Source organism: Portunus trituberculatus, chromosome 49 (assembly GCF_017591435.1).
Source record: "Portunus trituberculatus isolate SZX2019 chromosome 49, ASM1759143v1, whole genome shotgun sequence".
In the NCBI taxonomy this organism is placed as follows: domain Eukaryota; kingdom Metazoa; phylum Arthropoda; class Malacostraca; order Decapoda; family Portunidae; genus Portunus; species Portunus trituberculatus.
The window spans coordinates 3,482,462-3,498,924 of record NC_059303.1 but is presented as its reverse complement, the minus strand read 5'-3'; the positions used below and the strand labels follow the sequence as shown (position 1 = coordinate 3,498,924).

The 16,463-nt window shown below is 38.8% G+C and overlaps 1 protein-coding gene across 1 annotated transcript in view; it reads right to left on the bottom strand.

Annotated features, from left to right (window-relative positions):
• LOC123499086 (structural maintenance of chromosomes protein 6-like) overlaps nucleotides 1-16,463 on the bottom strand; it is a 109,529-nt gene that overhangs the window by 67,185 nt on the left and 25,881 nt on the right. Inside the window, 2 exon segments of the mRNA XM_045246710.1 lie at nucleotides 5,761-5,857; nucleotides 6,156-6,260. Coding sequence (XP_045102645.1) covers nucleotides 5,761-5,857; nucleotides 6,156-6,260 — 202 coding nt within the window.

Sequence of the window (16,463 nt, the reverse complement as noted above, 5' to 3'; positions counted from 1 at the left end):
TTCATCATTTCTTTGTCCATGTGGTGAAATGCTACTCAATATTCCTTAGCAAATTATATGATTCTCTAAAAATTCTATCAATATCTTACTGGTTGATTGTTTTCTTCCATTCACTCATAAGTGTTTTTTTTGTGTGTGTGTGTGTGTGTGTGTGTGTGTGTGTGTGTGTGTGTGTGTGTGTGTGTGTGTGTGTGTGTGTGTGTGTATTCACCTAGTTGTAATTTTACAGGGCCTGGGTATCATACTGTGTGGCCCGTCTCCATATCTACACACATCCAACTTTCCTTTAAAACTATGCACACTCCTTGCTGACACCACCTCCTCACTCAAACCATTCCACACCTCCACACATCTTTGTGGAAACTATATTTTTCACATCCTTCAAGCATATTCCTTGGCTATCTTTTTTTACTATGCGATCTTGTAGTTCTACTTAAGTTTTCCTCTCTCAACATCATTTGCTCATTATCCACTTCATCCAGTCCATTCAACAGTTTATAAACCTGTATTAAATCTCCTCTTTCTCTTCTTTGTTCCAAGGTAGGCAAATTCATTTCTTTTAATCTCTCCTCATAGGTCATTTCTGCCAATTCCGGAACCATTTTTGTTGCCATTCTCTGCAATCTCTCCAACTTCCTTATATGCTTCTTTTTATAAGGGACCAAACCACTCCAGCATATTCCAATCTTGGTCTAATTACCATACTAATTAATTTCTTCATCATATCTTTATCCATATAATGGAAGGCTAATCCAATATTTTATATCAAATTATACGTTTCTCCAAACATCTTATCAATATGATCTGTTTCCCTCCTACTTGCTCTATCCTCATTTTCAATCCAAAGCTGGATGTTGCGCATACGTGCGTAACGACACCACTCTCTCGTGCCCACAATCTTGAATCTTCAAATTTTCTACCATCTGGCTAAGACTTCAATGTCACTCTCTAACTAAATTCATCTGTGCTGTATACCTCTCACCTAATTCCTCTGACTATGTAAAATTCTTTGACTATTTGACTTCCAAGGTGGAGCACATCTTATCTCACTTTCCTTTTGCTGAGATCTCCATTTTAGGGATTTCAATGTTCACCACCAGCTTTGGCTTTCATCTTCTTTCACTGACCAACCTGGTGAACAAACCTTCAACTTTGCTATCCTTCATGACCTAGAGCAGCTAGTGAGTTCCCTACCCGTATTCCTGACCGCCTTGGAGACACGCCCAACATTCTTGATCTTTTCCTAACCTCCAACCCTTCTGCTTACTCTGTTAAACTTTCCTCTCCGTTGGGCTCCTCCGACCACAATCTAATTTCCGTTACCAGTTCTATCACTCCAGTGCAGCCTCAGGACCCGCCTAAGCGGAGGTGCTTCTGGCATTTTAACTCTGCTAAGTGGGAGGAACTAAGGCAGTACTATTCTGATTTCCCTTGGGATGATTATTGTTTTCATGTCAGAGATCCTTCTCTTTGTGCCGAGCGCATAACAGAGGTGATTATCTCTGGCATGGAGCTATACATTCCTCATACTTTCTCTAACCCTAAAGCTAAAAGCCTTGGTTTAACTCTGCTTGTTCTCGTGCTGTCAATGATAGAGGCGGCTCACAAACGGTTCCGTAGCCATCCAACTGCTGAAACTCATGCCCTATATATTTCTGCCCGTAATCATGCCAAATCTATTCTCCAACTTACTAAAACTCTTTCATCAATAGAAAATGTCAAAGTCTTTCCAATTCTAACTCCTCTCGAGATTTCTGGCATCTAGCCAATAATATCTCTAACAACTTTACTTCTTCGTCTTTCCCTCCTTTACTTCATCCAGATGGCTCTACAGCTGTCTCTTCTTTTCTAAAGCTGAACTCTTCGCTCAAACCTTTGCTACCAACTCAACTTTGGATGATTCTGGGCATATTCCTCCTACTCCTCCACCCTCTGACTACTTCATCCCTAAAATTAAAATTCTTTATAAAGACGTTTTCCTGGCCCTCTCTGGCCTTGATTCTCGGAAGGCTTACGGTCCGGATGGAGTCCCTCCTGTTGTTCTCAAAACTGTGCTTCCGAACTCGCTCACTGCCTGGTCAAACTCTTTCATCTGTGTCTCTCTACTTCTATTTATCCTTCTTGCTGGAAGTTTGCTCACATTCAACCTGTCCCTAAAAAGGTGACCACTCCAATCCTTCTAACTACCGCCCTATAGCTTTGATTTCCTGCCTTTCTAAAGCCTTTGAGTCTATCCTTAATAGGAAGATAATGAGGCATCTATCAGCTCACAACCTTCTCTCTGATTGCCAGTATGGTTTCCGTAAAGGCAGATCTACTGGTGATCTTCTTACTTTCCTAACTGAATCTTGGTCATCCTCTTTTAGGGACTTCGGTGAAACCTTTGCTGTCGGCCTTGACATATCGAAAGCCTTCGATAGAGTCTGGCACAAATCTTTAATTTCTAAACTACCCTCCTACGGATTCTATCCTTCTCTCTGTACCTTCATCTCCAGTTTCCTTTCCGATCGTTCTATTGCTGCTGTAGTAGACGGTCACTGTTCTTCCTAAAACTATCAACAGTGGTGTTCCACAGGGTTCTGTCCTATCACCCACTCTCTTTCTATTATTCATCAATGATCTCCTAAATCTGACTCAATGCCCTATCCACTCCTATGCTGATGATACCACCTGCATTATTCAACAGCGTTCAACAGACGCCCAACCCAACAACAATTAAATGACTCAAGGCGAGATGCTATGGGACGCCTAACTTCTGATCTTTCACTTGTTTCTGATTGGGGCAGAGAAAACCTGGTTTTGTTCAATGCCTCAAAAACTCAATTTCTACAACTATCTACTCGACATAACCTTCCAGACAACTATCCTCTCTTCTTCAATAACACTCAACTTCCCTCTCCTCTACATTAAACACACTCGGTCTATCCTTCACTAAAAATCTAAACTGGAAATTTCACATCTCTACTCTTGCTAAATCAGCTTCCAAGAAGTTAGGTGTCCTATGGCGTCTTCGTCCATTTTCTCTCCCTCCCAGCTGCTTGCTCTGTACAAGGGCCTTATCCGCCCGTGTATGGAGTATGGCTCTCATGTCTGGGGGATCCACACACAGCTTTACTAAACAAGGTGGAATCTAAAGCTTTTCGTCTTATCAACTCTTCTCCTCTAACTGACTGTCTTGATTCTTTAAGTCACCGCCGCAATGTTGCATCTTTATCTGTCTTCTACCGCTGTTTTCATGCTGTCTGCTCTTCTGAACTTGCTAACTGCATGCCTTCCCCCTCCTGCGGCCTCGCTGCACAAGACTCTCTACTTCTTCTCATCCCTATTCTGTCCATCTTCCTAATGCAAGAGTTAACCAGTATCTTCACTCCTTCATTCCCTACACTGGTAAACTCTGGAACTCTCTACCTGTGTCTGTATTTCCACCTGCCTATGACTTAAACTCTTTCAAAAAAGCCACATCTCTCTTTTCCTTAGCCTTAACACAAGTTGCATTAAACCAATCCTTTCTTCCTTCCTCTCTTGGTTTATACTTTGGTACAAATTTCATAACTCCTTCTTTATAATATTTCATAAAAATCTCATATTTCTTTTGCACTTCTCTGATTTGTAACATCTCCTCCCAATCTAATTTTCTGAAATAATTTTTCAAACTTTCTGTGTCCATCTTTCTATAATTCAATCTACCACTCCTGTATGTCTCGTCCTTCCTTCGCTGTGTTGTTGCTATCTGCATTTCCATAACCACATGATCACTCTTTCCCAAAGGACACTTGTATTGTATATCTCCACATAGGTACACTTCTCTTGTTAACACCAAATCCAGTCTAGCCGGTTCATCATCTCCTCTATATCTAGTATTTTCCTTCACCCTCTGTTCCATCATATTTTCCATCATTAGATTAAGAAATCTCTCTCCCCATGCTTCTTCTCCAACACCACTTACTAGATTTTCCCAATCCACCTCCTTACAATTAAAATCTCCTACTAGTATCACCTTTCTTTTTCCAGATAATACACTTTCCAAACTCTGTAAAGTATCCTTGATCATATTGTTGTATTCCCTTAATGTCCAAGAATTTGTTTTAGGAGGTACATAGGTCACCATGATTATTAATTCTTTTCCATCACTTTTTATCCTTATGCTTATCACTTCTGCGTTGTTCTTCCCATACCAAACCTTATCCACATTTATATATTTCTTTGTCATAATCATAACTCCTCCTCCACCTTTACTCTCCCTATCCTTTCTCCATATATTATATTTATTATCCAAATTTATCTTTGTTTTTTCATGCAATTTTGTCTCAGTCAAACACACTATATCAGGCTTCTCCACTATCATATAGTCTTGCAATTCCAATCTACTTGACAGTATCCCATCTATATTAGTATACATTACGGTCCACCCACTGCTCCCTCTAGGGGTTCCTCCGTATTCCTTCTTTCCATATACCACTTTCTGACTCTCTCTCCTATAACTCTCCAAAAACTTTCTCTTTCCTCCTCAGACCGCTCATCATTTTTCCTTCTCGCCTCTTCCACCAATTCCTTATATCTTCTCCTCTCTTCCTCATTTCTATTCTTTCTCACAAACACCTCTTTACAACCTTCTATCTCTCTTAACTTTGATGTTCTATATAGGACATCCTCCGCAAATTGTTGTGACTTCAGTACTATTGTGACTTCAGTGTGTGTGTGTGTGTGTGTGTGTGTGTGTGTGTGTGTGTGTGTGTGTGTGTGTGTGTGTGTGTGTGTGTGTGTGTGTGTGTGTGTGTGTGTGTGTGTGTGTGTGTGTGTGTGTGTGTGTGTGTGTGTGTGTGTGTGTGTGTTGTGTTTTTTTTTTTTTTTTTTATATATATATATATATATATATATATATATATATATATATATATATATATATATATATATTATAATTCACTTCCACACCAAGCTTTCCAGACAGTACAATCCTATCTCATGTCAAGCTTCTTCATCTATATGTATATACTGGCAGGATAAACCTCTCTTTACATCTACAAAAATAATTGCCCCTTTTGTTAAATCTTTTAAGAAATCCTCTGACACATCAACATTTCACTACAGTCTCTTTTGTCTCTACACCAGCCTCATCATGTTTCACTAAACTCCATATTTTTTCTCCTATAACTACATCATACTTGCGTACAGCTAGCATACTTATAAGATATATTAAAACTATAGCATTATTTCTCTCTTAATTTTCCTAGCACTCACATTTCTTCCTCACACACACACACCACCACAGCATATGGAAATGATCCACTACAAACAGGTATATTACATAAGAACATAGGAAAATGAAGGAAGTTACAAGAGGCCATCAGGCCTACAAATGGCAGTCCCTATATGAGCAAAGCTACCTAATTCCATCCATCATCTTCATCCATAAAATTGTCAAATCTTCTTTTACAGCTCCTACTAATATGAGTAATATGATTAGAGTCCATTCCATTACCATATGCCATTACATTCTATTTAATTTCTTATTGCTGCAGAAATTGGGCAATGAATCTAATAAATATTTTGTATGTAATACAAGGATATAAAAACTTTTAATAAATGCCTTATTGAAAACATTCAAGTACAGAATCAAGCAGGGAGTTTCAGTTTACCAGAAGGGATGAAAGACTAAGAATACTGGTTACCCAACTCAGCAACAGTGTCAAGTAGCAAAACGTTTGTGAAGTGAGCGCTACTAGGATTATAATCAAACAATTCAAGTCATAACAGCCCTACCTTTCAAGCTGTTTCCTCGGTTGGTAAAGCGTGCCATTCCACCAAGGCCTACCACCACAGCAGTAAGGATGGCACTCTTTCCACTGCCATTCCTTCCCTATTGATTGAGAGAGAGAGAGAGAGAGAGAGAGAGAGAGAGAGAGAGAGAGAGAGAGAGAGAGAGAGAGAGAGAGAGAGAGAGAGAGAGAGAGAGAGAGAGAGAGAGAGAGAGAGAGAGAGAGAGAAAATCACAAACACTGACAGAAGCATTAAAAATCCCAACTGGTCACAAATCTATTACTAATCACTCAGCAATCTCTAAATGACCCAGAGCAAATGTATATGTGCCCACATCAAAACATCAAACATATATAAGCAAGTTCAAGAAGAAAGCAAGAACATTACTTCACACTAACCTGCACAAAGTTGATATGTGACGAGAATACAAACTCAAGAAAATCGTGACACATGAAGTTCTTGATAGTGATCCATTTCAGGATACCACATTTGCTACCATATTCCTGAAAATGTTAAGACAAGGGGGTAAATATTCATCATTATGCTATCTACACTTCCAGAACAACATAAACCCTAAACTTTGGCTTAGAAGGAGAAATGCAGATTGGGAAACAGAAAAATCTAATATGTTGTTAAGGACACGAGATTTTTTTTTTTTTTTTTTTTTTTTTTTTTTTTGAGGGAAAATCTGATCCAGGGCAACAAAAACTTTCACTTAGATGCCAGTCCCTGAGCAGATCTGAAAGTTAGCCAAAAAGAATAGGATAAACGTCATGAAACTTCCATCTTAAGTGAGATTAGGTCATAGGTAGATGGAAATACAGACAGGTAAGGAATTCTAGAGCTTACCTGAGAAAGGGATGAATGAATGAAAACTGTTTAACTCTTGCATTGTTACAAGTTGTTTGGTGAAGTGATGATGTACACTAAACATAAAGCTTTTCAGCAATATATATATATATATATATATATATATATATATATATATATATATATATATATATATATATATATATATATATATGCGTATATTATTTTTATTTTATTTATTTATTTTTTTCATGCAAGAGGAGAAGCAAGTGAAAGGCAACATAAAATAATACCATATCATTGTAATTTTGGTGAGTGGGAAAATTACCAATACTAACAATGTCAGCAGCACCATTACAGTTCGTTACAGTTATACAAAAACTGTACCAGTTTAATTCTTAACATCAGAAAAAAAAACACAATAAACAATTTAAGGAGAATCTTAAGTGTGTGTATTTACCTAGTTGTATTTACCTAGTTGTAGTTTTACAGGGCCTGGGCTTTATGCTCGTGTGGTCCCGTCTCCATATCTACACTTATCCAATTTTTCTTTAAAACTATGTACACTCTTTGCTGATACCACTTCCTCACTCAAACTGTTCCAAGTCTCAACACATCTTTGGAAACTAAATTTTTAACATCTCTCAGACATCGTCCCTTCCTTAGTTTCTTACTATGCGATCTTGTGCTTCTAAAGTCATATTCTTCTCTCAGGATCAGTTTCTCATTATCCACTTCATCCATTCCGTTAATCAATTTATAAACTTGTATCAGATCCCTCTCTCTTCTCTGCTCCAAGGTTGGTAGATCCATTGCCTTTAGTCTCTCCTCATATGCCATCCCTTTAAATTCTGGAACCATTCTTGTAGCCATTTTTGTAGTCTCTCTAATTTTCTTATGTGTTTCTTTTTGGGAGTCCACACAACTCCTGCATATTCCAATCTAGGTCTTATTTTAGTACTTATCAATTTCTTCATCATTTCCTTGTCCATATAGTGAAATGCTACTCCAATATTCCTTAGCAAATTATCGTCTCTCTGAAAATTCTATCAATATGGCTAACGGTTGATTATTTTCTTCCATTGTCACTCCCAAGTCCTTTTCCTTTTTACTTTTTCTAGTTCTACTCCATCTCCCATCTTATAGATTCCCACTGGTCGTCTTTCACTTTTCCCATTTCCATGACATGGCTTTTGTCCACATTGAATTCCATCTCCCATTTTTGCTCCATTTCCAGATCTTGTTTAAGTCTTCCTGTAGTATTTCACAATCCTCTTTTTGTTTAATGACTCTGCACAGTTTCGCATCGTCCGCAAACAGATTTATGTAGCTGTTCACTCCCTCTGGCATGGCATGTCATGTGTGTGTGTGTGTGTGTGTGTGTGTGTGTGTGTGTGTGTGTGTGTGTGTGTGTGTGTGTGTGTGTGTGTGTGTGTGTGTGTTGTGTGTGTGTGTGTGTGTGTGTGTGTGTGTGTGTGTATTTACCTAGTTGTATTTAATTAGTTGTAGTTTTACAGGGCCTGGGCTTTATGGTCGTGTGGCCCCATCTCCATATCTACACTTATCCAATTTTTCTTTAAAACTATGCACACTCGTTGCTGACACCACTTCCTCACTTAAACTGTTCCAATCTCAACACATCTTTGCGGGGAAACTATTTTTTTTTTACATTTCTCAGATATCTTCCGTTCCTCAGTTTTTTACTATGCAATCTTGTGCTTCTAATGTCATATTCTTCTCTCAGAATCAGTTTCTCATCATCCACTTGATCCATTCCGTTAATCAATTTATAAACTTGTATCAGAACCACTCTCTCCCTTCTCTGTTCAAGTGTTGATAGATCCATAGCCTTTAGTCTCTCCTCATATGTCATCCCTTCAAATTCTGGAACCATTCTTGTAGTCATTTTTTGTAGTCTCTCCAACTTCCTTATGTGTTTCTTTTTTCGAGCCCACACAACTCCTGCATATTTCAATCTGGGTCTTATTATAGAACTTATCAATTTCTTCATCATTTCTTTGTCCATGTAGTGAAATGCTAATCCAATATTCCTTAGCAAATTATATGTCTCTCTGAAAATTCTATCAATATGGCTTACGATAGGTTGATTGTTTTCTTCCATCTTCCTCCCTTTTCCTTTTTTACTGGTTCTAGTTCAACTTCGCCTCCCATCTTATAGATACTCCTGGTCGTCTTTCACTCTTGCCTTCCTATTTTCATGATTTTGTCGTGTTGAACTCCATTTGCCATTGAATTCCATCTCCAAGTCTTTTACTCCATTTCACAGATCTTTTTTAAGTCTTCCTGCAGGTATTTCACAATCCATGTCATTTTGTTTTGACATTACTGCCAACACTGAGAACTCCACTCCACCAAGCCCCATTCTGATGGTCTGTCCTTAATTATTGTTCTCAGATTTATCTTCCATCCATTTTAGTTCATGCACTCCTCCTACCATGGCAGTTTCCAGATCAGTCTTATATATATGAGGAAAATATATTCCATCAGCCCAACCATCTCTTTGTGTGTACATCTGTCACCCTGTGTGTGTGTGTGTGTGTGTGTGTGTGTGTGTGTGTTTGTATTTACCTAGTTGTATTTACCTAGTTGTAGTTTTACAGGGCATGGGCTTTATGCTCGTGTGGCCCCGTCTCCATATCTACACTTATCCAATCTTACTTTAAAAGTATGCACACTCGTTGCAGACACTACTTCTTCATTTAAACTGTTCCACGTCTCAATACATCTTTGCAGGAAACTATATTTTTTAATATCTCTCAGACATCTTCCTTTTCTCAGCTTTTTATTATGCGATCTTGTGCTTCGAATGTCATATTCTTCTCTCAGGATCAGTTTCTCATTATCCACTTGGTCCATTCCATTGATCAATTTATAAACATGTATCAGATCTCCTCTCTCCCTTCTTTGTGCCGGGGTTGGTAGATCCTTAGCCTTTAGTCTCTCCTCATATGTCATCTCTTCAAATTCTGGAACCATTCTTGTAGCCATTTTTTGTAGTCTCTCCAACTTTCTTATGTGTTTCTTTTTATGAGGGGTCCACACTACTCCTGCATATTCCAATCTGGGTCTTTTTATAGTACTTATCAATTTCTTCATCATTTTTTTGCCCATGTAGTGAAATGCTACTCCAATATTCCTCAGCAAATTATGTTTCTCTAAAAATTCTATCAATATGGCTTACCAGTGTGTGTGTGTGTGTGTGTGTGTGTGTGTGTGTGTGTGTGTGTGTGTGTGTGTGTGTGTGTGTGTGTGTGTGTGTGTGTGTGTGTGTGTGTGTGTGTGTGTGTGTGTGTACAGTGCTACTTCGACATACGATCGCCTAAACTAAGATATGATTTTTTTGATATACGACGAAAATTTTTATATAATTTACACCTTGAAATATGACAATATTTTTAAGATACAATTAGCCATCAGTAGGTGGTGCAGCTATCGTTCGGCTACCCGCGTCCAACCGAACATTCAGCCCGTGTTGTGTATCATTGTTCATCCTTTGTGTATGTATGTGTCTATGCTCCTCGGCAGTGTGTATTTTTTATTAAGTTTTGTGAACTCAAGACCGTGATCATGGGTCCCAAAAGTAAAAGTTTGGTGAAAAACACACAAAATAGCCTGTATTCACATACTGATTACACTTAGAGATTCAATAAACAAGTGAGTACAAATGGTTTCCTGCCCACAAGCAACTCTTCTTCTTTGCAATGCAAAAAATCAGAAGTCTCTAGATGTCACGGTTACCAAAATATCACAGGTTGAATGAGGTAGTATCATCGGTTTATGTGGCCTTACGTTCGATCGGATTCAGCGGCCTTGGCTAGAGCGAGAGAAAACGGGCCCCTTGTGTTCTCTCTCTCTCTCTCTCTCTCTCTCTCTCTCTCTCTCTCTCTCTCTCTCTCTCTCTCTCTCCTGCTGTCGCCTGTTCTGATACCACTCTCATTCAAAAGTTGTCTCCCCATAACATGGTGAGAGACCCAAGGTATAGAAGTAATGCTCGCGCGAGAGGTGGCGGAATCAGACACAGTGAAATCACTCGCTACCACCCTCCATCGTTGGTGACACAGTGACGTAGAGCATATGTTTACTCCTGCCCACAAGCAACTCTTCCTCTTTGCAATGCAAAAAACCAGAAGTCTCTAGATGTCATGGTTACCAAAATATCACAGGTTGAATGAAGTAGTATCATCGGTTTACGTGGCCTTGCGTCCGATCGGGTTCAGCAGTCTTGGCTAGACCGCGAGAAAACAGGCCCCTTGTATCCTACCCCCCACTCTCTCTCTCTCTCTCTCTCTCTCTCTCTCTCTCTCTCTCTCTCTCTCTCCTGTTCTGATACCACTCTCATTCAAAAGTTGTCTCCCCGTAACATGGCAAGAGACCCAAGGTATAGAAGTAAGGCGTGCGGGAGAGGTGGCGGAATCAGACACAATGAAATCACTGTCGATCGCTCCTACCATTTATCGTTGGTGACACAGTGACGTAGAGCATATGTTTACTCCTGATGAGTGTTGCCAGCTCACAAGCAGAGAAAACGGGAAGAAAATAACCAAAATATAGCTGTAAAAAGCCTAAGGGTTTATTGATGTGCCCCATGCCTTGCGTGGTGAACGTCTATCGGTGTGTCCCGAGTTTTGCGGGTTAAGTTGTTATTTTGAGCAATATAGTTAATTTATATCATGCATACAATAAATACTGTATTTATATTATATTAAATCTATATTTAGTTAGTATTTAAAGTATGTTATTATTTTGGAGTGGAGGGGGGTAAATTCATATCACAAGAACAAATTAATTGTATTTCCATTAATTTCTATGGGAAAAATTTATTTGATATACGATTTTTTTTATATACAAAGATCATCACGGAACGAATTAAAATCGTATGTGGAGGTGCCACTGTATTTACCTAATGTATTGTACAGGATTTGAGCAGGCCTCACAATGTCCTGTCTCCATGTCTCCATTTACCCAATTTTTCTTTAAAACTATGCACATTATGTGTTGTAACAACTTCATCACTCAATGCATTCCACTTTTCCACCATTCTATGTGCAAAATTGTATTTTCTAATATCCTTCACACACTGCCTTTTCCTAATCTTTGCATGTCCTCTTGTCCTTCCAGCTTCTGGAAGTGTGTGTGCATTCACCTAATTTACCTAGTTGTTTTGTACAGGATTCGAGTGGGGCTCATTGTGTCCTCTCTCCATGTCTCCATTTATCCATTTTTTTTTCTTATGCACATTATGTGCTGTAACAAATTCATTACACAATGCATTCCACTTCTCCACCATTCTGTGTGTAAAACTGTATTTTCCAATATCCTTCACACACTGCCTCTTCCTGATCTTTACATGACCTCTTGTCCTTCCATCATCTTCTGTCACCAGCACCAGGTCTTCCTTGTCTATCTTTTCAATGCCATTGACTATCTTGTACATAGTTATTAAGTCTCTTCATTCTCTTCTTTCTTGTAAGGTTGGTAGTCCCATTTCCTTTAGCTGTTCTTCATGTGTTAAGAGGTCCTTTAGTTCCGGCACCATCTTTGTAGCAATCTTCTGTATATGTTCTAATCTTCTTATTTCTTTTTTTTAGAGCTTGAAGACCACACCACAGCTGCATATTCCAGCTTTGGACGTATCATGCTTGTGATAATTTTTTTCATCATATCTTTGTTCATGAACTGAAATGCCAATCTCATTTTAGTCAACATTTTAAAAGATATTCTAAATATCTTGCTTATGTGTTTTTCGGGGTTCAGATTTTCCTGTATAATCACTCCCAGATCTTTTTCCTCTTTAATCTCCCATCAAATAGTGCCATACCGGTCTTCATCTGCCAAGGGCAGAAAAAAAATAAATAAATAAATAAAAAAATAAAATAAAATAAAAAAGGCCCACTTGAGTGATGGCTCTCTACAAAGAGGAAAAGCATCAACCAAAATTAGGAACCAAATGCCTCAATACCTCCATCTTAAAAGAAGACAAGTCATAGGAAGTCGGAAATACAGATGCAGGGAGGGAGTTCCAGAGTTTACCAGAGAAAGGTATGAATGATTGAGAATACTGGTAACTCTTGTATTAGAGTTGAACAGAATAGGGATGAGAGGAAGAAGAAAGGCTTGTGCAGTGAGGCCACAGGAGGAGGGGAGGGATGCAGTTAGCAAGATCAGTAGTACAGTTACCATGAAAATAGCAATAAAAGATAGAAAGAGATGCAACATTTCGGCGGTGAGAAAGAGGCTGAAGACAGTTAGTCAGAGGAGGGAAGTTGATGAGACAAAAAGCTTTTGACTCCACCCTATCCAGTAAAACTGTGTGACTGGAATCCCTCCACACATGTAAAGAGTATTCCATACAGGGGCAGAAAAGGCCCTTATACAAAGTAAGCAGTTGGAAGGATGAGAAAAACTGAAGGAGACGCCTCAGAACGCCGAACTTCACAGAAGCTGTTTTAGCAAGAGATGAGATGTGAAGATTCCAGTTAAGATTATGAGTAAAGGACAAACCGAGGATATTCAGGGTGGAAGAGGGAGACAGTTGAGTGTCATTGAGAAGAAGGGATAGTTGTTTGGAAGGTTGTGTCGAGTTGATAGATGGAGGGATTGAGTTTTTGAGGCATTGAAAACTACTAGATTTTCTCTGCCCCAATCAGAAATTTTAGAAAGATCGGATGTCAGATGTTCTGTGCCCTCCCTGTGTGATCTGTTGATTTCCTGAAGGGTTGGTCATCTCTAAAAGAACGTGGAAAGATGTAGGGTGGTATCATCAGTGTAGGAATGGATAGGGTAAGAAGTCTGGTTAAGGTCATTAATGAATAGAAAGAGAGTGGGTGACAGGACAGAACCCTGAGGGACTCCACTATTAATAGAATTAGGAGATGAACAGTGGCTGTCTACTGCAGCAGCAATAGAATGGTCGGAAAGGAAACTTGAGATAAAGTTGCAGAGAGAAGGATAGAAGCTGTAAGAGGGCAGTTTGGAAATCAAAGCTTTATGCCAGACTCTATCAAAAGCTTTTGATATATCTAACGCTAGAGCAAAAGTTTCACCAAAATCTCTAAAAGAGGATGACCAAGACTCAGTAGAAGAAGATCACCAGTAGAGCAACCTTGATGGAAGCCATACTGCCGATCAGACAGAAGATTGTGAAGTGACACATGTTTGAGTCTTCCTATTTAGGATAGATTAAAAAATTTTAGACAAGCAAGAGATTAAAGCTATAGGATGGTAGTTTGAGGAATTAGAACGGTCACCCTTTCTAGGAACAGGCTGAATGTGAGCAAACTTCCAGCAGGAAGGAAAGGTAGAAGCTGATAGACAAAGTTGAAAGAGTTTGGCCAGGCAAGGTGCAAGCACGGAAGCAGTTTTTGAGAACAATAGGAGGGACCCCATCAGGACCATAAGCCTTCCAAGGGTTTAGGCCAGCGAGGGCATGGAAAACATCATTATGAAGGATTTCAATTGTAGACATGAAATAGTCAGAGGGAGGAGGAGAGGGAGGGACAAGCCCAGAATCATCCAAGGTGGAGTTGTGAGCAACGGTTGGAGAGAAGAATTCAACTTTAGAGACAGAAGAGATGGCAGTGGTGCCATCAGGATGAAATAAAGGAGGGAAAGATGAAGAAGTGAAGTTATTGGAGATGTTTTTGGCTAGATGCCAGAAGTCTTGAGGGGAGTTTGAGTTTCCTAGTTCCATTAGGTGACATTTCTTGGCATTGAACTCCAATTTCCATTTTCTACTCCACTTGTAGATCTTGTTTATATGCTTCCTGCAGCAGCAAACAGTCTTCCTGGGTTTTGGTAACTCTTAGTAACTTTGCATCATCAGCAAATAAATTAATGTAACTGTTTATTCCATTGTGAATGTCATTTACATAAATCTGAAACATAATGGGGGCTGACCCTTGTGGCACTCCGCTTGTTACTTTACCCCAAGATGAGCATGTATCTCTGATCACAGTTCTCATCTCCATTTCCTTCAAGTAATCCCTTGTCCATTCAAACAAAGTTCCTCACAGTCCTCCTATGATCTCTAGTTTCCAAAGTAGTCTTCCATGAGGGACTTTATCAAAAGCCTTTCTTATGTCCAGGTATACTGTGTCCACCCAACCCTCTGTTTTCTAGTCCTTCTATTACTCCCTAGTAGAAGCTTAATGAATCCAACACACATGACTGTCCTGTCCTGAACCCAAATTGTCTGTTTGATATGACTTGTTCTTCTTCCAGATGTTTAACCAATTTATCTTTGATAATCATTTCACAGAACTTTCCAATAGTGCTTGTAAGTGATACTGATCTGTAATTTAATGGTTCATATGCCTTCTTCCTTTAAGTTGGCTCTTTTCCATTCTAGTGCAGCTTACCCTTCATTTTGTGAACTTATAATCATTTTCCAAATTGGATCCAATAGTTGTTCTTTACATTCTTTTAGCACCCAGCCTAATACACCATCCAGCCCCATTGCATTTCTGACATCCAAATTATTCAATAACCTTCTAATATCCTCTTTGTGCACTGTGATTTCCTGTAATCCTTGGCTATGCAATGTCCTATTAGGTTCTGCAAAATCTTTTTGAAGCTCTCATTCATTATTTCACACATTTCCTTCATTGTTTGGTATATCTTCCCTCCTTTAATTATTTTTCTATTGTTTCCTTGTTCTTCATTTTGCCATTTATGAATTTGTAGACAAGCTTGGGTTTGTCTTTGCATTTACTCGCCACATCTTTTTCAAAGTTTCTTTCTTCCTCTCTCCTTAGTCTAATACAGTAAAACCTCAGCTCACGACCATAATTCGTTCCTAAATCCTGTTCGTCACCCGATTTGTTCGTCCCGAATCAATTTTTCCCATAAGAATGTATTGAAATTTTATTCCGTTCCAGACCAAAAAAAAAAAAAAAATCATACTTTTGTCCATAAAACCCATTCAAAATAGACCTTTAATGTATGCATGACATGAACGAAATAATTATAGAAACCCTAAATTGTTTTACTTACCTAAATGCTATCAAAATGATAATAAAATTAATAAAAAAGAAAAGGTTATTTACTTGAGAGACTGCACGTTGATGGCATGATGGAATGGAGGAGAGGAGGATGGGGAGGAAGACAGACAAGATCCGAGAAGACAGTCATGAAAGAGGACTTTGGATGTGCAGCGTGCCAGAGCTACACAACAGGTGTGTAGCATCACAAGTCAGTGTCGCTATGTGGGGCCCCGTTATAGCAGAGAGGATAACGCCGAGGAATCTACAGTAGAGCGCGCCAGTAACATCACCATGCCCAGGAAAAACAGGAGAAAATCATGGTGGCACGGAGATTATGTTATGTAATATTTTTCGTATGTTCCTGTTTCTATTTTCTTTTGTGCTTATGTTTTGTTTTGTTGTTGTGTGATAGCCGGGTTGGCTATCACAAACAGCTCGCCTGCCGGCGAGCCATTTAACCGCGTTCGTCCCCTGGGTCAAAATATTGACAAATTTTTTGGTCGTCTCCTGAATTGTTCATCCTTAGAGACGTTCATCAAGCGAGGTTTTACTGTGTATTAATTTCTTGCATCCCTATATTGTCATCTGTTACTGTCATTTCTCTGTTTTAAGAGTTTCTTCCAAACTTTATCCTTTGCCTTTTTCGCTTTTGCGCCTCCAGCATTGTACCAAGCGTATATTTTTTTCTTAACTCTATAAAAAGGTACGTATTTCTTTGACTCCATTATATTTCTGTAAGAATATTTTATATTTTTCTTGTACGTATTGTCCTTTCGTACATAATGTATCTCCATTCAATATCAGCAAAAAAGTTCCTTAATTTTTCAAAATCTGTTCTTGTATAATTTAATCTCTTTTTTTTTTTAAGTCATCTCTGTAACTTATCCCATCCTC